General features: G+C 37.4%; 1 protein-coding gene across 1 annotated transcript in view; it reads right to left on the reverse strand.

The window, feature by feature from the left end:
* Positions 1 to 5,156: 5,156 nt before the first annotated feature.
* Positions 5,157 to 27,551, reverse strand: part of LOC139730588 (uncharacterized) — a 40,660-nt gene continuing 18,265 nt past the window's right edge. The window contains exons 7-13 of the mRNA XM_071641443.1: positions 15,101 to 15,208; positions 14,111 to 14,290; positions 13,127 to 13,424; positions 11,540 to 11,590; positions 10,816 to 10,902; positions 9,535 to 9,689; positions 5,157 to 5,413 (exon numbers count right to left, since the gene is read on the reverse strand). Of these exons, the coding sequence (XP_071497544.1) occupies positions 5,345 to 5,413; positions 9,535 to 9,689; positions 10,816 to 10,902; positions 11,540 to 11,590; positions 13,127 to 13,424; positions 14,111 to 14,290; positions 15,101 to 15,208 (948 nt within the window). The 3' untranslated portion in view covers positions 5,157 to 5,344. The remainder of the gene's footprint in view (positions 5,414 to 9,534; positions 9,690 to 10,815; positions 10,903 to 11,539; positions 11,591 to 13,126; positions 13,425 to 14,110; positions 14,291 to 15,100; positions 15,209 to 27,551) is intronic.

A 27,551-nucleotide genomic window follows, 5' to 3' on the forward strand; every position in this document is an offset into this window, starting at 1 on the left:
TCATAACTAGATCACATAACTAAACAAGAAAAAACATTGGAAAATGTGACATATACAGGATTACAAAACATTACTCTCTTCTTGCATAAAAAAGTAAACAAAATCATTGTAATACAGAAGATTTATACTTAGTGTCATACATACAATGTATGGTTGTTTTGTAGCACTATTCAACAGGTACATCAAACAAAGAATGTACGTAATTCAAATACGGCTTAAAGGATTACGCTCGTATCTTCATTCTTTCATCGATTTCTAGATAAGCAGGATTCTTCAGACCCCTGATGTATGTGTTTCTTGAGTATTAAAGATGGCAGCACTTCACAAGGGCAATACAAAAAGACAGCAGACATATCGATGAAAAGATCAAAGTAGATACATATATACATATAGACAGATGGATAGATACTGTAAAGTAAGAAAGCATGAAATTTTCACAAAGTGCCACAGGCATCCAATGCATTATAGTGAAGACATGACCTTTCGCATGCATTTTAATTTCATGAATCTTGATTCCTAGCGAAATTTGCAAGATAAATGTCTGGCTTTACAGTAGATAAATAGATAGAGAGATAGATAAATAGCTAGATACATAGTGGATATAGATAGATAGAAAGATAGATAGATAGATAGATAGATAGACAGACAGACAGACAGACAGATAGATAGATAGATAGATAGATAGATGGACAGATAGATAGATAGATAGATAGATGTAATAAAGCAGACAGAAAATAGATACACTGACAGACAGATGGATATACAGATGCAGACATAGATAGATAGATAGATAGACAAATAGATAGATATATAAACAGACAGACATACAGACAGACAGACAAATAGATAGGTCGAGAAAGAGTGTATTACTCAAAGATGAGAAAGTTCACAGCTTTAGCCATGACTGACAGATGCATGTGGCGCAAAAATGTTTTGTGGTGCAGAAATTTTCGTCCATTCCTTGCACAGTGACATCATTGCAAAAATACAAAAGCATGCAATATCTTGTTACTTATGTTCTATTCCCAACAATTTATGCCATCACCAGAGATGTGCTCACAGCCAGCTAAAATAGAAACATATGGAATTCATTAAAATTGATCGAGTGCAGACATTCGTCTTTACAGTAGTAGAGCCAATAACAATTACAACAAAATGTCATGTTGTCATCTACAAAAAGAAGGAATCCAACACTTCTCTAGTGGAAATCAAGAAGCTTGCATAATCTGCAAGCATACGCATCACACCAACTGATGGATAACTTCCTACATGCTAAAACACATGGGTGCCCAATGCATCAGAAATGGCATTTTTTTTAATTAAATGCATAAAAACAAACCCTTCATGTGTAAAAGGAGCAAAACATGTGAGTCAATAATGTCAAAATGTCAAATCAATTTTGTACAAGTTCATGTCTCAATTTCAAACAAACTCCTTGAAGCACCTTGAAAACATGCACAGAACTTCAGCGCATGAAATTGAATTCATGAACATTAGAACTCTTGCTGATGTACTGCAACCTGCACTGCATCAATTCCTGAGAGTAATAATTATATGGAAGACATGATTCGTGGAGAAAATCTGCTGATGTCAATGGCAGAAAAAAGGGAAAGTGAGGTCATATACTAATACATGTATACGTGTTCTCACCAGCTTGTGATAATGACTTAAGTGGAAAATGCATAGCAACATTCAATTTGTTACAACCACTCAAAATTTTCCTTGAAAATGACTGGAAACTTAATCTAAGGGTCAATAAATGAAGCCTACAAAATTCAAATTAAAAAAAAAAGTAATCACTTCCCTTGGTTGTTCAGTAGTTTAAGCTATCTGTTGACATATGCATTTCTCTATGTAACAATAACACACCAAGTTCAGGATCTGTCCTGTGAGCAGACAAATGGGGGCTTACATCTCTTAAGAAACTCACCTCATCGCTAAATATATCATATCTCTCTCCAACCACTTTATTCACCAGCATGCTATAAATCTAAGATGTTTCTGGTACAAATGAAGATCATCTCTGCAAATATGGAATAAATATGGAATATACTGCAACACATGCATACATAGACCATGAAGTATTCATAGGGAAGCTATCAGGATTGCCTAGAATTATACATATATGCAAATATTGGACACAGCCACGTATACAAAGATTTGAATACATTTGTACACGGATGAACTGATTTCTAATCTGAACACACCGTCACAAACAGGACTACCAAGGCAAGCTTTGGGGTATTATTAGGACTAGGAATGTGTGAGGTTTGCACATCAGGAAATAGAAAAGGAAACTTTACACATCAGATGCAGATTGTGGGACAAAATAAATTTTTTTATAAATGAGCTTGTACAAATAATTAATTCTATCAACACAGATGGGGGGGGGGGGATTATGAAGTATCCACCCACAATCCATGGGCAATGTGACAATAGTAGACATGAACCTTTCTTTTCCCTCCCATTTTATGTATGGTGGATGATAAATGTATCATAGTTGGCTGTCAAGAGTAGATTTATCTGGAAAGAGTTCACCACATTATATAATTGATAGTACATGCTTGACACCATTGAATAAACCCTGATATATGCATACAGTGAGAATTGCTCTAATGCTTTAATAATGTATCATCTCAGAATAATAATGCACAAACATAAATGCATCCGAGATATTATTTTGATATGGGTGCATACATTTTCATATACAACTCTCAAGCATGCAAAATACAAATATTCAATCATACTGACTTGATATGTCATACATTTCATATATTCTTGTTTTCAGAATCATATCCACATGATACATGCATACACAATATGCATACAATCTGCAACCATATTTGTAACCCCTCCCAAAGTGTGGTAGTTGTCAGATTCTGAAACATACTTTTCATTCTAAAGTTAACATAGGAATAAGCAGTCATTAGACCATATGCAAATATATTTAATTGAATTGTTTAACTATCCTTTGGAAAGTTACTTCCTACATACCAACGGATACAGACACAGACACACACATACACACACACTTAAGTGCAGAATAACTATTAGTCAGTTCATCAGTTTATACATAGATTCCATGTGCGTGGAGATGACAGTGGCAAGGGGCCATTCAAATGGGTGTCAGGCAACCAAAATTTATATTTTAGTGGCCCGATTGGGCAACTACAATTAACAATGAATTGTTACTTTTGCTTTTATTTCCGACAACTACATATCTTTCTCCGGCCACCAAAATGTCAGATTTAAAGATTTTAGCAGCCAAATGGCCCACCAGACAACAAAGTTGGTGTTGAGCCCTGACATTGATATATATATTCATACTTAGTTTTGCATATAAACATCCCTCATCCTCGCACAACATCAAAGATCATTTCAGAACTTACATCATCATACAATATTATTCTGAGTTCATACCACAACACACATCACGTAACACCAAGTATTGCTGGAGTTTGGCACCAGATAGGAAAAATAATTACTCTGAAATAGGATGCTGTTCTTAGCCTAGCCAAGCTACTCTTTTCTCCCCCTAAAAGAAAGCCTCCTGTAATGCTACGATCCAAATTCGCTTCTTACTGTTGCGTGGTGTATAGTATCCATAAAGTTGTGTGGCCTTCCAACTGAGATAGACGCATTCGCATAATGATGTACAAATTTTGCCAACAAAAAGAAGTACTTTAGATGACAAACAAAGTTGTTTCGGCACTTGACTGCAGTACATAATGCTTTCCAACATTTTTTTTTTTTTTTTTTTGGGGGGGGGGTGTATATATTGCTTTGCCAAACTGAGGAAAATGTTACACAAAATTAATAGATTAAATGAAGCTTGTTCGCAATATCACAGGGAAGATCCCATAAAATTGTTCAAAGACAATGCAGTTTCGTGAAGTAGCAGGTAGCAAAGAAGAGAAGAAGAGTTGCAATACTTTGCATTTCTTCTACTGTCATGTAAGTGCAGACACCATGAAACATAAGCAAGTAGGGCTTAGAAAAGATAACTGCCCCAAGTTGAATGATTTTGACAAGCTTTCTTCTCTTTTTGTAATCATGAGGATCATCACACAGGTCTCAAAAACCCTCTACTGCATTTTACTTTTGGGCAGACACAATCTTATGCACTTTTAATATCTTCCAAATTTTATGGTCACTTGGCTTGTTGCAACTATCAGAAAGAGATGGGATTATACATAACAAACCATTTTAGTACAAAGTCGTTCTTTTTTTTTTTTACAATGGAATGATACATGGTCACTGAAAACGACATTTTTTCATAAATCATCTTTAACACCGGGAACTAAAATAATATAGGGTATCTGTGTACAAAGGCAGGCACATTTATCATATGGAAGAGCAGTCAGTTCTGTAGAGTGATATTAACAGTTTTCGCTTATTCAAGAAGGCACTTGCTTAAAGTACAAATTTCTAAAATCTTGAAGAAAGAGCAGTACACACTGTAAATTAAACTTTCAATTGCAGAAAAAGATCAAGGGTATGCATTGCATAGTAAGGAAAAGGCAGGTGGAACAAGGAACAATGTGTCCAGACCTGGGGGCATTTCATAAAGCATTTTGTCTGACAAAGTTGTCGGACAAAATTGCTCTCAGCCAATCAGATGCAAGGATTTCAGTAGCTTGTAACAGTTTGTCAGATAAATATCCGACCAAAACGCTTCATAAAATGCCCCCCAGTATACTGTGGATGCATCCACCATTGTACGTACATAAACCTGGGTGCATCACACATCATATAGCATAATCATTTGTCATTTTTTGACCAGCTCTACCACCCTACCGTATAATATCTCTCTTTGTGACCAAAATATAATTCAGCATCACCTTTATTCCCATTTCGTTAATTTTTTCTTTTACTACATATTTTTATCTGTATACGATGCTGTCTGTCAGTGTTACAAAATATATTCCATGACACATCAACAGATACACATAATCATAATGAGTTGAGAAAATATCCAGACAACATTGACTTCTCATCTTGACCGTCAGTTTTGCCCAGAAGAAATAAGTATCGATGGTCAGCGGAGACTCATCTGACCGCCAAAAGAGCATCACCAGGGAAAGGTAAAGGTGGAGATGAGAGTTTGACAAAGCAGGTGCCAAGGTAACTGGAAGCCCCTCCCAATCTCAAACATACCATCATCCGGGGCAACGAGACAGATAGAGTGTTGCAAACGCCGTGTATAATACTTGAGGTGGCAAGGATGACGAAAGCATTCCATTCACTTTCATTCACGTGCGAGACACAGCTGTTAAGATATGCATCAAGCTCTCTTCTCTCTGTTTCTGTCTATCAGTTTGTTTTTACTTTCTTTCACTTCAGGTCACTTCAGTGGATCCAAGTCCATGATGGAGAAGTCATTGGATGAGCTGTTGTTTGTGGTAGGTGCCATCTGACAAAATGAAATGCAGAAAGAGAGAGAGATGAATTGAAGTGTATGATAGTGTAAAACGAATAAACTTTGTGCATGCTGATGCATGTAAATATAGACCGATTCTGTGACGCGCTATGTGTATTTTTGGCATGGGCAGCCCCATTACTGCGGTGTCTCAGCCGACCCCCCTCCTCTCTCCCCACCCCTCTCACGCGCACGGAATGAAAAACTGATGCATGGTTGTTTTAGCCAATGGGAGTCTCGTACTGAGTGCGCGAATGCTTGCTTAGTGCGCGAACCTTTGTTACAAGTGCGCGATAAACATGTTGCCCATGGGGTGGGGGAGAGGAGGGGGTCGGCTAAGACACCTAAAAATTAGCTCATGGCTGCACCCAGTGCCACAATTTGTCTGCTGCCCTCAACAAACCCGAATCGGTCTATATTATTGCCTCTCCTTTACAATGCATTGTGGGAGTTTTCACAATTACAGCTTCCATCTCCATGTCACAAAAACACATTATCTTCAGATATATTTTGGTATATGCTTCACAAGTTTTGAGGAAATAAGAGAAACTTCAGGAAGGGCTTTTGACTTTCATTTAAATACCTGCAATAGTAATAGTTTCAGCTAATGAGCAAAATATTAATTGATAGCAAAATATGATCTGACCACAGCTAACAAATTAACAAACTTTATTTCGATACCAAAATGACATCTGAACATACAATTTAGCTTAAAGGGGATGGCTAGTAACTGATCAGTGGGAATCAGTGGGAATGCTGGGGGATGATTGTTCCAATTCTTGTGGGATTCATTTAAGAGTACATCATATATCTATTGTTGTGTGAAAAGAATTTGCTTAAAAACGGTCTCATATTCAAGCAATGTGCAGTTTAATGCCCCATCACTGTACAGGCATGCTAACCTGGAAACATTAAACTGCACATTACTTGAATACAAGACCATTCTGAAGCAAACAATTTTCACACAACACTAGATATATAATGAACTCTTAAATGAATCTCACAAGGATTGGAACAATCATCCCCCAGCATTCCCACTGATTCCCACTGATCAGTGAATCTAGCCATCCCCTTTAAGGTGCATGGATCATAGAAACTTGCATTTCCCATTGACAGAAGCACAATTACCATGCAAAAGGAAACAATGACATACAGTGTAAAGATAATGCCTTGGAGTTGAAATCAAAGGACATTTCCACTAAACTCTCGTAAAAACATCAGGGGCCCGTTTCATAAAACTTATCATCAGTGACAACTGCCGCATTTCTATGACAAATTTGCTCTCAGCCAATCAGATGCAAGGATTTCAGTAGCTTGTCACATCTATGACAACTTGTCACTGATGACAAGCTTTATGAAACGGGCCCCAGAAGGTGAAGTGAAATTGCTTGTGCATTTGAGTGCCAAATGTATCCCAGTATTAAAAACTAGAGATATTTTGAGCAGTGTAAAAATGAACTTGACATTTAACTGCAGAGTGTGATAATAATTGCGTGCTTTCCCTTTCTTTTTCTTTTGAGAGGGGAAGAGGACCAAATATACCCATTAATAAGGGTAGATAATTTTTGTGAAACTTTGCAGAAGCATATAATGTAAGAATAATGAATCAAGAAATTTTATAAAGCTACCACAAAAATCAAAGATACCTGATATCTGTACTTTAGTGGAGTAATTGAAGTTCTGAACATAGGTCATTTCTTAATTCATTAAATTGACAGCAAATTTCAAAATACATAAATTCATCATCGATCAGTCAGCAGAATTTTTTTATGTAAGTAACTAAAATATTCTAAAACATAATGAAAAGATACTACAGAGCTGCAGGAGAATAATGAATTCAGAATAATCACAGGAAGAGTATTTCAAAATTTCTTAATGTCAGTTTTGACTAATTTGATCCTTTTTTTTTCTCTTGGGGGGGGGTTGTCTGTGACATGAATTACATTAATGCAATAATTGGATGTTTACAGAGACAAACAAGGATATATTCATATTGATCAGGTGGGTGCTTAGGTATTTGATGCCTGGATAGTAGAAAGATATATGAAGCAAAATGTGGGCTACAGTTGCGTATCTGAAATTGTTGTGAGGGGAACCTCTATGAGCTGTGTAAGCTCTAACATACTGATAAGGTGGATTCAAAGAATGTGGAAAATGTGTGTCAAGACAATGAAGACATCTATACAGTTCATAATAATCTACAGCTACAACTACGCTTTAAGAATTTATCTTTAAATAATGCATGCACATGCACATTGAAGATAATCATAGATGTAAACACAGTAGGTGGAAAATAGAAAGAGTGAATTCTACAGAGCTTAATCTAAATTGGTGAAATAGAGGAGACTTCTCATGACAGAGACTCCAACTCTCCCGCTTTCGATGGGAGATCTCCCGCCGAAAGCCCACTTTTGCAAAATCTCCCGTTCTCCCAACTGAGATTTAATTTCTCCCGCCCTGGCTCTGTGTCTCCCGTTTGAAATGATTTCTTACTTTTTGTCTTCGTATGTTGAAAAATAAGCCTTAGATAGCACGAGAGAGCATCAAGAACCCTAATTATTACAGCTTCCGGGGCCCAAGCTGGCCCTGGACCCCGGCCGCAAGGAACTTTGCGCTCGTGATATGCGCTTCGCGCACATCAAGTTGGAGTCTCCCGTTTGCTAGGGGTTTCAGGCGGGAGAATCTCCAGATCAGAAGGTGCTTAGAGTTGGAGTCTCTGTCATGATATGAAATGACTATACTCTTTCTGACTGCAAAGTTAGAGAGAAATATAATTGATAATGGACAGTGCAAAACATAAGCACTGGCTATGATGCTCGTGTGCTTGCATGTGGTGTGCAGGACACTGTAATGATGTGACTACCAGTGCACCCTGTGGGAAAACAAAATGTTGTTCAGGATTCTGCTGTCCTTGGGTGATGAAATATCCACCTATTTCAACACATTTACTGGAATGGTGTGGTGTACCAGTCATAGAAGTACAACTAAAACAGTTTGCAGTAAACCACCGACGCTGAAAACCACTACCATGAATATGAGCTACCATTATACATGTGTGGCAGAAGGTACAATGACTAAGTTGTCATGGATAGATAGGAATCAACACAAAATTTTATTCAAGTATTTGATGGCACTAATCTTGGAATATTTTCTGAAAATTGTGTCCATACTTTACCTCACTATAAGTTCTTTGATGTAGTCTTTTTAGGCAAAAGTAAAATGAAAGACAAACTTGGCAATAAGCATATATACATATCTTACTGGAGGGAATACCTTGTAAGAAGACATACATAGCACAAGCACATGTGAAGCAAAAGTCATTCATTTCACACATAACTCTTGAACTTTATCAGAAAGGTCAGACTTTAGATATGACAACTCTTTCTATATGAAATCAGATTGCCGTCAGTTTTTTTTTTCATATTAAGTTCACTTGCATGATGGAGTACTCATAATATGTCTGCAAAGAAACTACATGCTGGTTATGAAACCCAACATGTCCACTTATTTCAATATTACCCTGTATTAAGGTATATTCCACAGAAGTTGTATTACCAAATTCCTTATGATGCAACTGATAATAGCACTCACTGTAAACGTGGAGTACAGACAACATCAACATCAATATCACTGATTGTTTCAGTGCAGCCATCTCTGGAAGAAAAGACTACAACAGTTCATGTATGATGTCACACATGGACAACAATACAGAAAATATACAGCTGAGAATTCCACAATCTTTTCAATGAAAAGTATACATTCCCTCCTCTTGATACTGACATGGGTTAGGGTAGCATAATTCCTCCTGCTTTCTGAAAGAGGCAAGTCAAGTGCTTTTTTTTTTCATTATGTTAGAAAATTTCTCAAAGGTTTAATTTTCTTTACATTTTCTTTTTATTGTTGTCCATGTGTGACATCAGAATATGTTATAGTCTTCTCATCCAGCAATGGCTGCATCAAAACTTTAAAAACTCTTGAAAACTATTGAACAGATTGTCCAATTTTCCTAAAACTTCACTGATGTGTTCTACTGATATTGCTGCATTCACCCCATCCACATAATTTGGCTTTTATTCTTAATTTAACATAAGAAGAGAACTGAACCACCATCTTACATTGGATCCTTTGTTGCTGAGGATATCAAAGCTAAATTCTGTTGTTGGCGCGGGAGGCGAGAATGGATTGGGCGAGGTGGTCGTCACGGTCCCCGTCCCGCTCTTGTCTGAGACGGCTGCCTTAGAGACGGCAGCATAAAGGTCATCCAGGCCAACTACAATGGGTTCAAAGGTCATCAAAAGGAAGCATGTGAGTGTATGATTCTAGGAAGGGTATATTGTAAACATCCCGTCTGGCACTGTTTGGTGTGTGCAGTAAACTTTCACAAGTTTCACTCCTACAGGCTTAAAGGACAAGTTCACCTTCATAAACATAAGGATTGAGAAAATGCAACAATATTAGTAGAACACATCAGTGAAAGTTTGAGGAAAATTGGACAATCGATGCAAAAGTTATGAATTTTTTTAATTTTTGTGTTGGAACCGCTGGATGAGGAGACTACTAAAGCTTGTGAGTCATATGCGTACAACAGCATAAAGAAAATATAAAAGAAAATGCAACATATTTTCACTTTTTTCGCATAATAAAAGAGCAATTGACTTGCCTCTTGCTAAAGGCAGGGGGAATAATATTACCCATAACATTTATCGGTAACGAGTCAGGGGAGTGTGTACTTTTTTCAAAAGATGGAATTTTGTGAAATTCTCTTTATATTTTCCTTATATTGTTGTACGCATGTGACATCTAAGTTATTCATACACTGCAGTAGTCTTCTCATCCAGCGGGTACTGCAAAAAAAACTTCAAAAATGTATAACTTTTGAACGGATTGTCTGATTTTCCTCAAACTTTCAATGATGTGTTCTACTAATATTGCTACATTCTCTCAATCCTTATGTTTATGAAGGTGAACTTGTCCTTTAAGTGATATACTTCAATTCCAGTTTTGATGGGAACCTTACAAAGAAAGATTAAGCCTTTTCAGCATTTTTCAGAAATGTGTTTCACTGCTGTAATTCAATGACACCAAATTTTCTACAAAATCTCATTGCAAGGACTGAAGCAGCCATATTAAAAAGAATTCAGTTCAAATCTGTTTCTTACCCTACAGTCATACCCTAATACAGAAGAATACATGTAGCATGACATAACCAAATAGAAAAACAAAAACAAAAAAAGATACTGTTTGGTCGTGTTGCTCCTTGGTTTGTTCATGGGATAAATATTTTGATTTTGTTTTGTTTGTGGTTGTTATTGTTATTTTTTAGTGCAATGTTCATCACATACTAGCATATTCGCAATATAATCAATTAAAAACAGCATTTTGAAAGAAGAACTCACTGCTTGGAGCAGGAGATGTTGCCGAGGGTGACATGGCACCAAAAGAATCGCCCCTTCTAACGGTTCTTGGAGGAGGGGCTATCACACCTGAAGAATGAAAGTAAATAGCAAAATATCCAGATTAAGGGTGCGGTCAATTTGAAAAGAAACAGTCCCCTCACAACATACAGACCCGCAAGATATCATATCTTACATTTATTTATATCTCCCAACAGTCAAATCATTCGGCTAGAAAGAATCTTTATAGGTGTCATATACACAAATATATGCAGGACAAATGGGGGAGGGGGGTGATATTGATATCTGATAGGACCAATGCATATCAACAATGCAAATTGATTACGTTCACAACTGCGTCACTGAGACAGCTTCCCACTGAAATACCGCTAGAATCCATGGAGCCTCGGGAAAATTTGGCAGTTTGGCTTGGTTGCATCTGGCAGACAAGTACTATTCTATATGCTAGATTTTTTCCGTCCGATGCTAACCATTTCATAGATGACTCTATAGTATCAGGCAAAAGGTCACCCGACTTGATAGTGGAAAGGGGGGGGGGGGATATTGTTTGCCTGTGACTAATTTTGAATCAGTCTTATTGCAGGAATCTTTGCACGAGGGATATGACCAACCAAAATAATCATAATGCTATGATGATGCTTGCAGGAATCATTTAATGAACTCATGAATTCCTGAATTCAGGGTAAATCATGTAGGCATGTCGTACCTGCTCCCTGTGATACAGTAGGTCTTGGTCTGCTTCTTGCTATTCCAGGAACTATTTAGATATGAAGGAGAAAAGGCACAAATGGAAAGGATTACACATTTGATAGGTAACAGGTTCTTGTCATTGCCACTGGACTCAACAAGAGTTAAACACGGCACTACCTCAGCAGTAGTAACACCTCATGCAAATTTAACAAGTATATCAAAGGAGAATGTGCAAATATGACTCTGTAATAAGAGAGATAACCAAGAATCAATCATGAAAAAAAAACAAACGAAAAAAAAACAAACTTGCAGTTGGTCAATGATTATTAAACCCTTTTAGAACAGCCACCTCAGAATGACGTTGGCTTTGTGTACAAAGAAGTAGCTGCTGGTAGTTGTAGGGTTCATGGAGCTATAGGAAGCAATTCCTTGCAACAGCAGCATCTGCTAAATATCAGTACACTGATTAATACATTATTATCAGACACAGCAGTCAAATAAATGGTGACTTGATTCTGACGAGGGATGAAACAAGCTTTAACACACTGGTGGGTAGAGAGAGGATTCTAATATGATATGGAATCAACTAAGAGACCTTCTTGGATAATCGACTGACATTTTGGAAGAAGAAAAAGGCTCAGAGAGTAGACACAAAGGCAAAGAGACAGAAGAAAAGAAAGCAAAGGAGCCGCACAAAATAAAAAAAAGAGAGGGTGTACGGATGGAAAGAGAAAATTAAGGAAAAGAAAAACACTAAATTGTAAGCAAACTGGTGAAACGAAGGGGTTAATTCATCAAGATAGATTGTACTATGAAGATATTTTGTCCGAAAACAGCTGTTAACTATCAAAGTTTCTAGACCATTTGCATTTCCATGGAAAGAGCGCATATTGTGATCATAAATCATTGCTACGTCTGACTGGCTTCCTGGGAAAACAAGACTATTAAGTAAATTAATATCCCATTTGTACTGTGGCCAGAATTAAGAACCTCCTCAAACCATTTCGGAAACACTTTCAAAAAACCGATTGCTTGACTGTTTATACTGCTTGGGCTGACCGCTCAGATTTTGCCCAAGCAGGACCTGACTGGCTCCGTTCTCATGGTAACTGAATTCTCCTTAGATAAACAGTGCAAGTGCAAGTGTTCTTGGGAAAATTGAATTCACACAAAAAAAGTTTTAAAAAGGACTGAAAATCAGCACATTCCAATTGCGAATTGTAATTCAGTATTCGAGTTTTTTATCAAACTTTCATGTTCAGTGGTAATTAGGGAAGCACATACATCATTACAATCACTGACCTTAAGCTTTGTAAACTTATTACTCTAGAACTCCAGTAATTCTGCTGCAGGACTCACCATATAAAAGAGTGCAATGAGTTAATGTTTTGGAGTTGATTTAAAAATCTCTTCTGTGGATATAATATTAAACTTTTTTTTTGCAAGCATCAAAAGATATGTCAGACCTTGCTATGAAAATAAGTGAATCTCAAAAAATTATATCAATCAGTAGTACTACAATGTCTAACATATGATTGTTTGTTTTATTGAATTACATTTTTGGCTTTGAAAATAAAAATTCTATCTGTCAAGCAGCCCTTACCAGCGGTCTGAGCTCCGTTGACAGTGGGGGAGGGGGGAACCGGTGACATGGGTTCGGCGGGGGACTGGACAGGGGACGGGGATACTACAGGGGAGAGGGGTGCCACATTCCGGGGCGGGGCCGGGGGAGGTGGTGGTAGCAGCAAAGGTTCTATGGGCTTGGCCGCTGCCGGGGGTGCAAAGGTGTCGTCAAATACCCCTCCTGGTTTGGCCGCCTGGAAAGCTGCAGCTTGCTCCGCCAGCGTGCCCGCACTCGTCATGGATGCAGTTTGTGATGGGTCCGAAGGCTGGTTTAATGCCTTCACAGAAACACAGAATCAAGAACAATGCCTCATTTCTTCATTGTCTTGATTTACATAAGCAGATTATAATCTGAGCCAAAAAATCCCAAGAACAAGAGTCATGCACTATGCTATGAGATAATGACATTTCATATACCACAATGTTTATCTTGCATTGTAATTTAAGCATATAATGGCTGATCAAATATGCATATGTTCATTTCTCAAATCTGATTTCCCAATATTATATGACAATACTCCAGAAACAAGGAATGACATCGTTACTGTCCTGTTAAATTATGTGTTTAAGCATAGATTTTGAAAACAATACTTTTCTTCATTGACATTTCACAAAGTCATAAGGCAATGTGTCCCAAATCAACTTGATTCACACACTTATTAACCCATTGAGGAAGCGCCGTAAATAAGAGCATTTGGTATTGATCAGCTTTCATCCAAATTTCCAAATTAACCTGTAGGTTCAGTGTTGCAAAAGGAAACATTCTTTTCTTTTTTTCAATTATTTCTTTTAGTCCTGTCCAAGTCAGTGAATGATTGCAACTGAGTGTGTTGAAAGTGATATTGTGATATTGATCAGATGTGGACACAATGCCACATCTCAGTTGTAATGGTACATCCATTAAAAGCAAAGAAAGAAAGATAATAAAATGGTCATGTGACCAGGTTTTAAGTTGCAGTCTTACATTGAGATCTGCAAGTAGATTGACAGCAGTGAACGATTCTGATGTTGGCGATGTAGGAGATTGCACGGATTCCGTGAAAGATGGAAAGAAGTGGACTTCGGTCTTTGAAATGTCTGATGCGCTGCCGTTGGTCTCAGCAGCAGTGTTGAAGGGGTTAAACTTTGCGGATCCAACAGGAGACTTTTCCTGCATGCCATCAACAACATTGATATCATCATCATCATCAAAAGGCAGGGCTCGACACTAGCGGAGTTCCAGTGGCCCTGGGCTACTAAAAATTGGTGATGGGCTACTGAACTTTCAAAAAGCATAGTTTCTGGTGGCCTGATCAGGTAGACAAGATTCTACATAGATTGCTACATTTGCTTTTATGTAGTACTGATAGTGCTATTTAATTTCTTTTTCAGGCTGCTAACATTTCAAATATAAAGGTTTTAGAGGCCCAAATGGTTCACCAAAGAAAAAAGTAAGTGTCAAGCCCTGCAAATGTCATCACGTTTTAACAGCATACAGGACTCATAATTTTCATCCCTTCCTGCCAGCAGTTACATTTGGTAAACAAGCAGTATCAAACCAAATTTTTTGCCTTGATTTCTACGGTAGGCCAGGATATGGTAAGTGTGTGCAGTAATTCTGACCAGAAGAATACCAGATTCACCTAAACTGAAAATCAAGTAGGATTCACTTAAAACATTACGATAGTTGCTCACTTTTCAATTTTCTTCAGCACATATAAGATGTAAAAATAGAGTCCATCACACACATGAAGTTACACTATAAATGCACATAACAAGATTTGCACAGAGGACTAGATTTTTAATGCATACCTTGTACCAAATATCTTAAATTTCCTGTCTCAGAACTTATTCTCAGACTACAAAATCATTGACAGAATCTCTACTATATTGAAAACAAAGAACATAATCTTACGAAGTAGAAATTTATTCTAGGTATTAAATAGGTATTAAATGAATAGATTTTAATACTGACCTGCTCCCCATTGGCTTCCAATGAGTATGAAGGGGTTAATCCTTGTTGTAACTCCAGCTCCACAACTCTCATTTTAAGCCTCTTATTCTCAGCCTCAAGGTCTTCAAGCTACAAGGAAAACAAGAGACCCGGGGGTCACGCGCTCACCTGAGTATCGCAAGTTCACCTTCCATGCATTCTTGCAGACTCTTACCTGAGAACATTGGAAACTTATGGTGGGGGTAGCTTGGAGAGTGGGGGCATGGTGTCCATTTACATATTCCATTACACTGGTAAAAAATACCTACTAAGTACACTGTACTTTATAGAATGTTGGATTATGCAGCTTGGGGGGGGGGGGAGACTTAAAGCCCTATCACTTTTGATTAGAGCTAGAGAAAAACATTATTGAATATTCATTAATTTAGGAAGTTTGGACCCCCCTGGGGCCCCCAGGGAAAGCATGGAGCCCATTCATTGGAATCTTATCCCCATGGGAATGCTACTTGCCAAGTTTGCTGAAAACCCATTATGTTGTTTTCAGCAAGATAAAAAAAAAGGCACGCATTTGGACCCCTCCCCCCATCCCATCAAGCTTCCTTGGGTTCCAAGGGGGGTGGAAGGGGGGGGGGGTAGGGCACATCTGATTTTCCCAGAACAAACTTGAAACAACAGTCATCAATACACTGACTCATTGTATCAACTTAGCTCAATCACTTCTGGTTCCAGAGAAAATCTGTACAGATTCCTTACAGGAGGGGGGGGGGGACCCCTGGGGCCCCCAGGTGGGACATGGTGCCCATTTGATGGAATTGAGATTCTATCCCACTAGGGATGCTACTTGACAAGTTTGGTGAAAATTTGTGATAGCGTTTTCAAGAAGAAGATAAAAATTTACAATTTCGGTCCAAATTTAGGCCCCCTGGGGCCCCCCATGTGGGGCATGGTGCCCATTTGATGGAATTGAGATTCTATTCCCCTAGGGATGCTACCTGACAAGTTTGGTGAAAATTTGTAATAGGGTTTTCAAGAAAAAGATGAAAATTTACAATTTCGGTCCAAATTTAGGCCCCCTGGGGCACCCAAGGTGGGGCATGGTGCCCATTTGATGGGAATGAGATTCTTTCCCCCTAGGGATGCTACCTGCCAACTTTGGCGAAAATTCATATTGGCATTTTCAAGAAAAAGATGAAAATGTACAATTTGGGCCCCATTAGGACCCCTCCCAACCCCCCTCCCCTGGGTCCCAAGGGGGGCACCCCTGATTCCGCCATGAACAAACTTGAAACTACAGTCATCAATGTACTAATTCATAGTATTATCTTAGCTCTATCACTTCTGGTTCTAGAGAAGAAGATTTTTTAAGATTCCTTCATTTTGGGGGGTTTGGGCCCCTCTGGGGACCCCCAGGTGGAGTATGGTGCCCACTTGAACAAATTGAGATCCTAGGGATGCTACCTGCCAAGTTTGGTGAAAGTCGGTCAAGGGGTTCTCAAGAAGAAGATGAAAATGTAAAAAGTTTACGCACGCCGGACGACGCACGACGGAAGGCGGACGAAGAGCGATCGCAATAGCTCACTTGAGCCTTCGGCTCAGGTGAGCTAAAAAGACAAAGAAACAAGTCCTGTCATATCACTACCACCAGACTATCTAAAATAAGTTCACAGATGAGCTCATAAGAGATATCAGCATAAGTAATTTCCAAGAACGCATGTGGTACGAAATGGAAGCTTCCATAAATTTGAACATTTCATCCCCAATTCCAGTCACTTCAACATGATCATGATATACGTGGTAGACATGGTGAGAAATATGTGTCCCCTTCCACGCAAATGGGGTATGATGCTTTATTTCCTTTTCACACATTCATGATTTCATTAGTCAACTCAAGAGGGTGAGTCTATGAGTATGAACACATTCACCAAACATCATGTCTTTTCATTGACCTTCAAGAAGTATCAAGCATTATGCAGAAAGGTTGTTGATATTTCAGCACTCTCACACATAAACAAAGGCAAGAATATGCTGCATTGCTAAAACAATCAAGGTTGAGGCTTTCATCATATTATTCATATCAGTATTCTCAAACAGCATGACGAATCATTGTGCAAGTTTTATCATCTTTTGATAGAAACATGGGAAAACACAACCATCTTGAATTTCAAACTTGGGCAGAGAAAAAGAAACTAGAAGGACTAAGAGAACTAGGAATATACACAAGCAGAGCTATGTGCTACCCAATGACAATCATGAAGCCAAAGAGCAGAAAATGACAGACATACAACCAACCAATGTTTTACAAAATGGAAGTGACAAACTGCAGCACTTGCTCTCATGACCACTCACTGTATGTCACACATGAGGGCAGAAATATCTACACAGGAGATTTGGTTGTAGCAAAGAATGGGTGAGTTTTTAGAGCTGCTAGCTCTGAGGCAGAAGGGTGTTAATCCCACTGACTCAGGATGACCTTAACACCCTTATGGCTCCAAGGTTACTCATCAGAAAAGTACTCTACACTATTTCCTACTCAGTTCAGTTTTCATGTTTTTTTTTTTAAAGTTTTATTCTCCTTGGAACTGTAGACTGAGTCAAATTGATCAATGATACTTTATGCAAATAACCAGTGATGACTTTGAGAATACACAACTACCTCCAGGCAGTATTTTCCCTTAAAATACCATTATACTAAAAAAATTATCAAATCCTTCTTGTTTTTGCAGTGGAGGTAATTTTCCCTAAATACTACATTCAGATCTCTTGAACAATTCCTTTACCAGCAGGGCTAATCTCTATTCAATGCATAAATCAGATTTCGAATTCTCTGACATACATAGACTCTGCTTCTTCTCCGACATACATAGACTCTGCTTCTTCTCCATTGGCATTTAATGCAAGGGATGCAAAACATTGCACAGTGTAACCTAACACAATAATCAGCTAATATATAAAACTTAAAGAATTTAACATAGGTTTAAAAGTAGAATCTACTGCAAAATTGGAAATTTTCGCAGTGTTGAAATCTTCGCACATAATGCGAAAACAAAAGCTCACAAATATTTTTGCTTGTGATACAGGTACCACTATTAAAATATCTTGAGTCTGTGGAATTAAAAACACACAAAATTCATCTTTCCCACCCCAGTGTGAAAAATTACTCGCATGAAAATATCCACATTTACAGTATCTAATGATTAGCAGATATAAGAGGAAGACAGCAAATCCACTGGATCAAACTTCTAGCAGTACGTGCCACCAACATTTGTGGGGTTTTTTTTTTCCTGCAACCATCTACTTGCTTAACCCATTCCCAAACAAGATTCTACAATCTCCACAGACTTTGTCACAGGAGCAACCTGGTTGCCATGAGCAACGGATCAATAAAGACTACGAACGTATGAGCAATACTTTATCTAATTTCCTGTGTTTAATGATCCCATGCATATTGGAGGTGAAACGATAAAAAATAGGGGAAATACATGGACCAACTGTGACTGATAGGAAAGTGAAAAGAAGTGAAGCAACATGTCCATCTCTCTTACTTGTCTCTCTCTCCATCTCCCTATTCCTCTCTTACTGTAAGGAAGCTTTTAGTTGCTATACACATGGTGTCTGCATAACTATGTTTCTGCGCAGGAAATGACGAGAGTGTGTGTATATCATACAGTCCTGCTGATGTTCATTGCTACATCCAGTGTTATGAGAGAAGGCGGGGGGAAGAGAGATGAGAGAGAAGATTGCTCAAAGACAGCACAGGAGCATGTGACTACTAAACCCCCATCCATCCACCACGTGCAAAATCCTGACTCACACATCAGCCAGTGACCGTATCCATGGCAACGATGAAACATCTTTAAGGGCAGGAACCCTTTAATACGGGCACTCTTCATTCCCATTTTATATTTCACCTTGCAGTATTCATCTGTGTCAAAGCTATGAACAAACTCCTCCCCAAAGTTACCAAGCCAAATAATAGCTAAAAGTTCTTCAGATTATTTCCTTTTCTTTTCCCTTTAAATGCTGAACAGACATCATGATCCAATTCTATTGGATCAATTGCTATTTCTTTGATTTTTTTTTATCTGCCTTATGACACCCCCCCCCCCCCCCCCCATTTTTCATGCAGATATACCATAATGAACATTGGCACCTTGCTGTGACGCACTCACTATTTAAGCCATTGATCACTTCACTCTACAGCAAGTCCATATTGTCTGTTTGGCTTCCCAGAATGCTGTGCAGGTTAGGGCATTCACCTTCCAAAGATAGAGCACTTTCATTGTGTTTGGATTTATGCTAGATTCACTTGATACTGCCTTTCAAACATCTTCACATCTGAAGAAATATTCAAAGTGTTACAAAAAAGGCAGTAACCTTTAATAGTGCTGAATACACTGACACAGCAAATGTCAGTAAAAAAGTATATTAAAAGAATATATATATATATATATATATATATATTTCAATACATACCAATAGCATTATGTAAAGAAATTATCCTATTACTACCAAAAAAAATCCAAATTTCTGTTGTTACAAGGCAAACCATATCCAAAGCACACTTTCTCTGCCTTTATCTCTTACACACACACACACACACACACACACACACAAACACACACCACTCTCCCCCTCTCTCTCTCTCACTCTATCTATCTCTATCTCTAGTTATCTCTGTCTCTATCTCCCTTTGTGTCCTTGTCTCTATTTCTGTTTTTAGCAAATTACTCCCCACCCTGTACTACATATCTTTCTCCAGATCTGCCAACCTATTTTTATATATCTCTTTTGTCCTTGTCTGTCTGTCTCTTTCATTTACCTCTCCACCCATGTAGCTGTAGCTGTTTGTCTTTTTTTCCCACACACACACACATAAATATAACCCTCCTTACATCCAACTGGACCCAATGGAAGACCAGCTATTGTAGCTGAATATGGGCTCTCCAGCCATCTTTTCAGATGGACATGAAACAAATAAACAAACAAACAAATACACACACATACACACACTCTCTCTCTCTCTCTCTCTCTTTCTCTTCCATTCTGTCACTCTCTATCTACTTTTCTATTTTAATTTATATTTATTTCTTTATCTTTTTTCCTGTCTGTCTGTCTGTCTGTCTGTCTGTCTGTCTGTCTGTCTGTCTGTCTGTCTCTATCTCTCTCTCTTCTTTACCACAATCTTGAATCATTGTTAGGACAGTGTTCCTCCATGAGTTCATCTCTTCATTTAATGGACAGGTAGTGATTATGACAGTGAAAGAGAGCATATCAAATATGCAAGACAAATGGCAAGGAATACATGAAAGACAAGTTGGAAGTTGGGAGAAAGATAATCAGAATAATAGATACATGATGAACACATAAATATAGAGCTTTACGTGGAAAGATAGATATTGTAGACAGATACACACGAAGATAGACAATAGAAAGATACACAGACTAACAGACAAACAGGTAAATAGATAGATAGATAGATAGATAGATAGATAGATAGATAGATAGATAGATAGATAGATAAATAGATAGGTAAATAGATGGAGGATACATGTAGCTAGAAAGACTGACAGACTGACATATGAATAGACTGATAAACTTCTGCAAACTGATATCCTTTCGAGATCTTGCATGATTTGCAAAGTACTTTTAAAGGGTGTGTACAGTTCTGGTCGAGGTGAGGATTTAGCTTTTAGCTTTATGCGAGATATTCAGAAACCACTCTGTTAGATGTCAAAGAGCATGCGATTCTAAAGGGTATCAAAAGTTTATTTGATGAAAATCGGTTTTGAAATGGCTGAGATATCCCAAAACAAGGTGAAACAAGGAGATCTTAATAAAGTTGTGGCCTGTCGCCTTTTATTATTATCACTTTTTAGGATATCTCAGCCATTTCAAAACCAATTTTCATCAAATAAACGTTGAATCCTTCTTAAAATTACATGCTCTTTCATATTTCATAACAGGTTTCTCATTATCTCACTTAGAAATGTTCAAAACATGAATCCCTTACCTCAACCAGTACTGTGCAGTCCCTTTAAACTACCCTGAATTGTGTTTCATTATGCATAATTTGTATCACCACAGTGTCATATTTTTATCACAATCTTAACTATTCTGCCACTTGCTAATCTGCAATTATGTCGTTATGCATAATGTAGAGGGACTGCAAATCATTCTTATGCCTTGTGTGTGAAGAAAGATAAACTAAGAATTGATGAGGAAAACTATGCTGGCAGGCAGAATATCTAAATTTGATGGGCAAAATCAATAATTTTTCATGTTATGGTGTCTTTTAGGTTTATATGAAGAAAAGTGTTTGTATACCTAATCACTCTGAATGCATTCATAAGCAGGAAGAAATTACCCTTTCATTTTATAGATTTAGTGACACTGTGTTTCAAACCTGATCTGCATACTTTTTGCAGCACTAGACTAGAATACTGAGCATGCTTGTGGTCATTTAAAAAAATGACTAATCAGTCTACAACTTAGCAAACTTGGATGCATACTACAGCAGTACCATTTACACAATTGGATTCCTCTGTAAACATAATCTAAACACCTGGGTACATATATCATGCATGGTTTGCCTTATTCCGAAAGGTCTGTGAACTAATATCATGTTAAAATCTGTGAACTATTTTCCCTACAGGATATAATAATGTGCTGTGCTTAACACCTGTTCCTACTAAATACATCATTTCAATGACTGGAATCAAGTTTGAAAACAGTTCTTGTTACTATGATGGGCAAGTCCCTAGCAAGCTTTCTAGCTGTCGGGGGAAAATCTTTCATCATTCAAAGTACACATTAACTTTGAATATAACTATCAATAAACTTGCCTACACAGAAATGTAACAGCTCATATCCTACCCTTTGATGTTGATGTTTACTTTAAAACAATTATTAAAAAGAGGATCATGGCAAACCAATTTCGTGTAATTCAAGCCTAAACAGAGAGTGGGGGAGGGGAAGGGGAACATGCTCACCCCCCCCCCCCCCATCCCCAATGATCACAGATTTCTTTGTTTTGGTTTCTTATTCACTTCCTTCCTTCTCTTTGTTTGTCAATTATGATTTTGCTGGCAGATCTTTGGCTCAAAAAACATGGTCACCCTCTACTGATGCATCATGTTTGTGAAATCAGATACCAGTCCATATCTGATTCTTTGGTTATTTTGGAATCCTTTCAGTCTAAATCTGAAAACAGTTCTTTCCTGAAGGTGTGCATTACATAAATGTAATTTGATTACATTAAATTAACAATTTTATATCTTTTCTGCAACCTCTTGTATTTCCTTCTCTCGGGCACTGTACTTCCGTAATCCATCTAAGAATACTGTAAAAGTGGATATTTTTGCGCGAGTAATTTTTCACGCTCTGACGGGTAAGAGGAGTTTGGCATGTTTTTAATTCTGCGGAATATCAAAACATTCACTATTGAAACATATGGCAAGCAAAAATATTTGCATGCTTTTATTTTTGTGCTAGTTTCTGGTTGCACAAAAACTTCAACACTGCGAAAATTTCCACTTTTACAGGAGTCTCCCTTGGGCTTTGTAAATGCTGTGGTAAAAATGCATTGACTGCTGTCTCCCTATGGGGTAGTTGGTACGGCTTTGGTCAAAGACGTTTAATTTCAGAAATTGTCAAACTGAGCAGACTCAGCTGTACGGTGACATTCAAATGCGTGAAAAATACCCTGAAATGTATGTAAAAACTTTGAGAATTATGCCGTCACTATGAAGAGATCTATGAACAAATATCACCTTGCTAACTAAATCATTTACTGACTGGTTTATTCTAACACTAATGTTTAGGGAAAATATTGAGTGTAATATATCCAGTTACTCACAGATGCTTGTTTTTGAAGTACTTGGCATCTACATGTATTTTCAAACTTGATTTTATTCAAACTTACAATGCATCAGATTCATAAAATATCAGAGAATCCGATATACTGTAAAACAAGGAATGTTTGCATGCATTTTAATTTCGCGACTTTCGCAAGAGCCGAGATTCGCAAAATTAAAATGCATGCTTAATATCTTGTCTACACTATTATGCATTGAATGTTAGAAGCAACTCATGAAAATTTCATGCTGTGAGTAAGGCCGTCGGCTCCCATTCGTGAAAATTTCATGTCACAAAACTTGTGTGTTTTACAGTAGAATGTTGGATCATGCAGCTCAGATTCTTTGAATAGGAAGACATAGGTGATCAGTGTCTTTAAAAGAGGTTTACTCATATTGCCCATACCACCCCCATACCCTAAAAAAAAAAAATCTTGCTGATGAAAATAAAAAGATAACGGATATTTTTAAAGCATGATGCACGGTCGCTGAGGTTAACAAGATGTTGTCTAGTGATAAACTGGAGGGGGAGGGGCATACACTGTGCCCTTACTTCTAAGATTGAGTGGTGAGTAAGCATGTACAGCACATTCTCTTAGTGTCTGTCAGACAGGAAGCTGAATTCACCTTGACTCTAGCGATAAGGACACCAAGATCTATATTACTCATGGCACACATACCCGCTGTATCATCACTCTTTCAGCCCCTATATCAAACTCTCTACAGTTCTCTCCCTCTCTCTTACCAGCCAACCCTAAAATTCAGAATATACATGTAGGAATAGCTGGGAGAAAATAATGAGAAAATTAGGAATTTTCAACCATCTCCAATACATCACTATTAGCAGGTGTTGACGAAAATAGAAACGCAAGGTTGAATGGAGATTCTTCTTCATTGAGAAATAAGAACGCTCCAATGAAATGGGAACAGTTGGCAGGTATGCTCTCTCCCCCTCCCCCCCCCCCCATACCCTCTCCTTACTCTCTCTCTCTCTTCTCCTCTTTGTCTATTGATCTATTTTCAGTCCACTCATCCATCATCTTTTCCACTCTGACGACATTTCCGAGTCATGTCAGATCATGTTGTTTCATACTACCACAGGCACTCTGCTACTTCATCTAGCTAAATTGCAGTGTAATCACAATTTTCCATTATATATTTTAGGGGGGGGGGTTACATATTAGATGCAAAACCATTTTTGTGATAACAAACTATTAATGCAATATTAAAAGTAAACATAATACTGACATGATGTTGCTTTAAAATTCTTGTAATAATCTCTGTGAAATTCAAAGACAAAGTTTTATTTTTGTGTTTCTTCAGGCCTTTTTTTTTCCCCAAATCTTTTGAAGTCAATTGGAACATAAGGTATAGAGAAAGTTTCTTTGTATACATTTCTGTCCAAAGTCTTATTTTTGATTCCAGATGGAAATTTCATAGTGCACGGTCTTGCAAACAATATGACTTTTGCAAGGTCAAGCTTTAGAGAAATGGTTACAAAACAGATTTAATTTGACATATTATTCTGTTTCTTGCATATCTATTTCAACAATTCTACAGATTATAATGATCAATGAAGCATCAAATTATCACCTACACAAGCTTTCATGAGGCTATTTGCTATACAGCGATACCTATCTAATAGTTTCCTTCATCTCTGAAATCTCCAAAATTATAATCTGACTAAAATGCTATCAAAATTGGAATGATTGGCTAAAGGTGGATTTCTTCGAAAAACTGTGTCAATCCTCATGATCTATCAAGAATGTATGTGCCGTTTTCCTCATCTCATACAAACTACCATGGTATGCATGGAAGGATTTTGTGATGTGACAGTTTGGTGGAATGTAAAGTATGCATTAACACACACAGCAAAAATAAAAGAAGCAGAGATGTCATAATAATGCTGCAAATCATATGTGAGTTTTATTGTAAAATAAAATATAAACAACCAAAAGCAACAAAAAGGTGAACATGCGAGTATGTGTCAGCAACACAAATGCACAAATCAAAAACAGCAAAGCATAAGCATGTCAAACTGAAATTGAAAAATCAAAGCAAAAATTGTGACAATGATTGAGGACGGCACATACATTCTGAATATGATTTTGAATATTAATGAATGCAAGCACATTGATGATACCTGATTTAATGCTATTAGCAAATTGTTGTACAAGCTGCACATGAATTTTACCACTTGCAAGGTACTCATTTAATATGATTAATTCATTTATCACAGCAAATTAGTATTCCACCCCTTGCTGCTTAATAAGTTCCTATACACACACGTGAGTTGTACTTAATATGACTTTTCAATAATCACCTTCAACCACTAACGAGCAATTGCCCAACATTCTTGTTATTGGTTTAAAAGGGGGATGTTATATTCATGCAATACAATAAAAGCCTTTTACAAATCCCCCTCACATATTCTACCTGTCCTCCTTTTATCTACATGATAGCATTGTTAATGACAGAAGAGTAGAAAGGTTTTCTTTAAATGCTCTGTTTTGAAATATAACATTAAGCAGTCAGTCACTGTGTATGACAAGGGAAGTGTTGTGCCTTCATTCAATACACAATACACCCTTGGTCATTCATTTCACTCTTTCCAAGGAGATATATCCCTTTTAATAGCAACTACAAAGGACCATTTTACAAGGTTTTTTCACATTTAAAGGCAAAGGATATATGTCTGGGAACCATCAGAAAGAAAAAAAAAAGTTGTGAAACTCCGTTTTCTATCTAGTTCGTATGAAAGAAATCCTGTAAATTCAGCAGACATATAGGTATTTATAGATAAGTTTAGACTTGAACATTGTAGGAAGACTACACTATTATCTGTATTATAAAAAGTATAAACAAACAGAGACAGTACTTTTCATTGATAAGTAGATGGAGGCACAAGAGACATAATCTGGCATTTCAGCTAACAAGGTTTTGCAGCAAGCATTTATAATCTGGTTGTCACGCTTCTACATCAAGTACCAAGGCTACATTTGAAAGTAGTGCAATCGATTGCACAGGATAAAATTTGGGCATGACTTTTAACAGTAAACGTATTCAGCCAAGGCTACACGGGGTTAGTCCAAATCAAAACATGTCCTTGTGAACAACACAAGACACCTTTAGAATTTGGCACTGATGACGAGTAGGACAGTATAAAATGGCAATTAGAAAAGTTACAAAAAATACATATATAGGCCCTATACTGTGTAGTCAGGATGGGTATTGAGTAATGATTATGTGTTATGATGAGTTATCTGAGTAATGATTTACCTTGCCAATCCCTGTTTGTTTGTTTGCTTTTTTTTAATACAAATGAGAGATTGTGTCCCTCTTAAGCCTGATGGGGAAAAAAAATGACTTGGATTTTTTTTTCTGTTTTGTTTTTTTCTTGTTTACTGTCACGAAAGTTCTGTATAAGACACAGTACTGAATGATTTTGGTGTTGGTTGTATTTTCCACAGATACATGAGCTTGTAGAAGACCAACATCAATTTCCATCATAAGTGATAAAGCAAACTTGTGAAGTATAAAAAGACTTGACTGATGAAATATATTACTTGCTACTCACAGACTAACCTGATCAGTTCAGTTGTTTTCACACTCATCACAAAGCAATTCCTCAAAGCTAAACCTAAACAGAAAAAAAAAAAACGATGTCTTGGCCTTTTGTTTGCATCCTACTCATTTCTATTGTGCTGCAGTCTCCCTGCTTAAAATACAATCTTGGAAATTTCAATGCCGGATTGTGAGCTCTTTACAGCACCCTTCCACGCATGCATGCACCCGAGAAATGGGGCTGGGCATAGCTACACGTTGTATATAGAAGTGTGATGTAACTGGCAGAACGGGGGTGAATACTTAACTTATCCTGAGCTAATAAAAACAGAAAGCTTGATGCAGACTTGAGGGGTAAGACTGCCACGTGAACAGCAGCACAAATAACACAATTCACAGTTTACCTCATGGCAGATGTCTGTCTTTGTAAGTTTATCTGGCATCACTATGCCAACCAAGATCACTCCTTTTACAGTTTGTTATTAAAATCTTATTCAAACTTGTTCTGTCTCCATTTGATATTGTTGTTTTCCTTCTGATGGATACAAGATACCTATTAATGTAGATGTCTCAGTGAGAGCTTGACTTTGCTTAAAGACAATAATTGAACACAGAATGTATCATTTGGTGTGGTACACTACTGCACTGTTACAGGCAATTGCAGATGCGATACATTATATTGTGATAAAAATGTAATTGCTATCTTCAAAAAAGTAAGACATGATTTAGATAACTAATCTGCAAAACTAACAGCAAATCATTGGTTTTCTGGCAAACCCATGTACAATGGGTCGTTCATGTACATGTATAGACAGAAACTTCAGATCTCTTTTAATTCAGAGATTGGCCAACAAACTGTTGTCACTATGTGGATTATACACAGTAAGTCTGTACTTTTCCTACAGGCATATAATGATATGTCCATTTCAATCAAATGTTTATGGAACATGCGGTCACAAACTAGCTGTTTGCAACAGGCCATATGATAGATGAAATATGGCGATATGAATATATCAATTGTATCAAAAGAGATGGAACATAAAATTATACTACCA

Source organism: Diadema antillarum, unplaced genomic scaffold, assembly GCF_040938485.1.
Source record: "Diadema antillarum isolate AM-2024a unplaced genomic scaffold, OU_Dant_1.0 seq00000321_RagTag, whole genome shotgun sequence".
NCBI classification, from domain to species: domain Eukaryota; kingdom Metazoa; phylum Echinodermata; class Echinoidea; order Diadematoida; family Diadematidae; genus Diadema; species Diadema antillarum.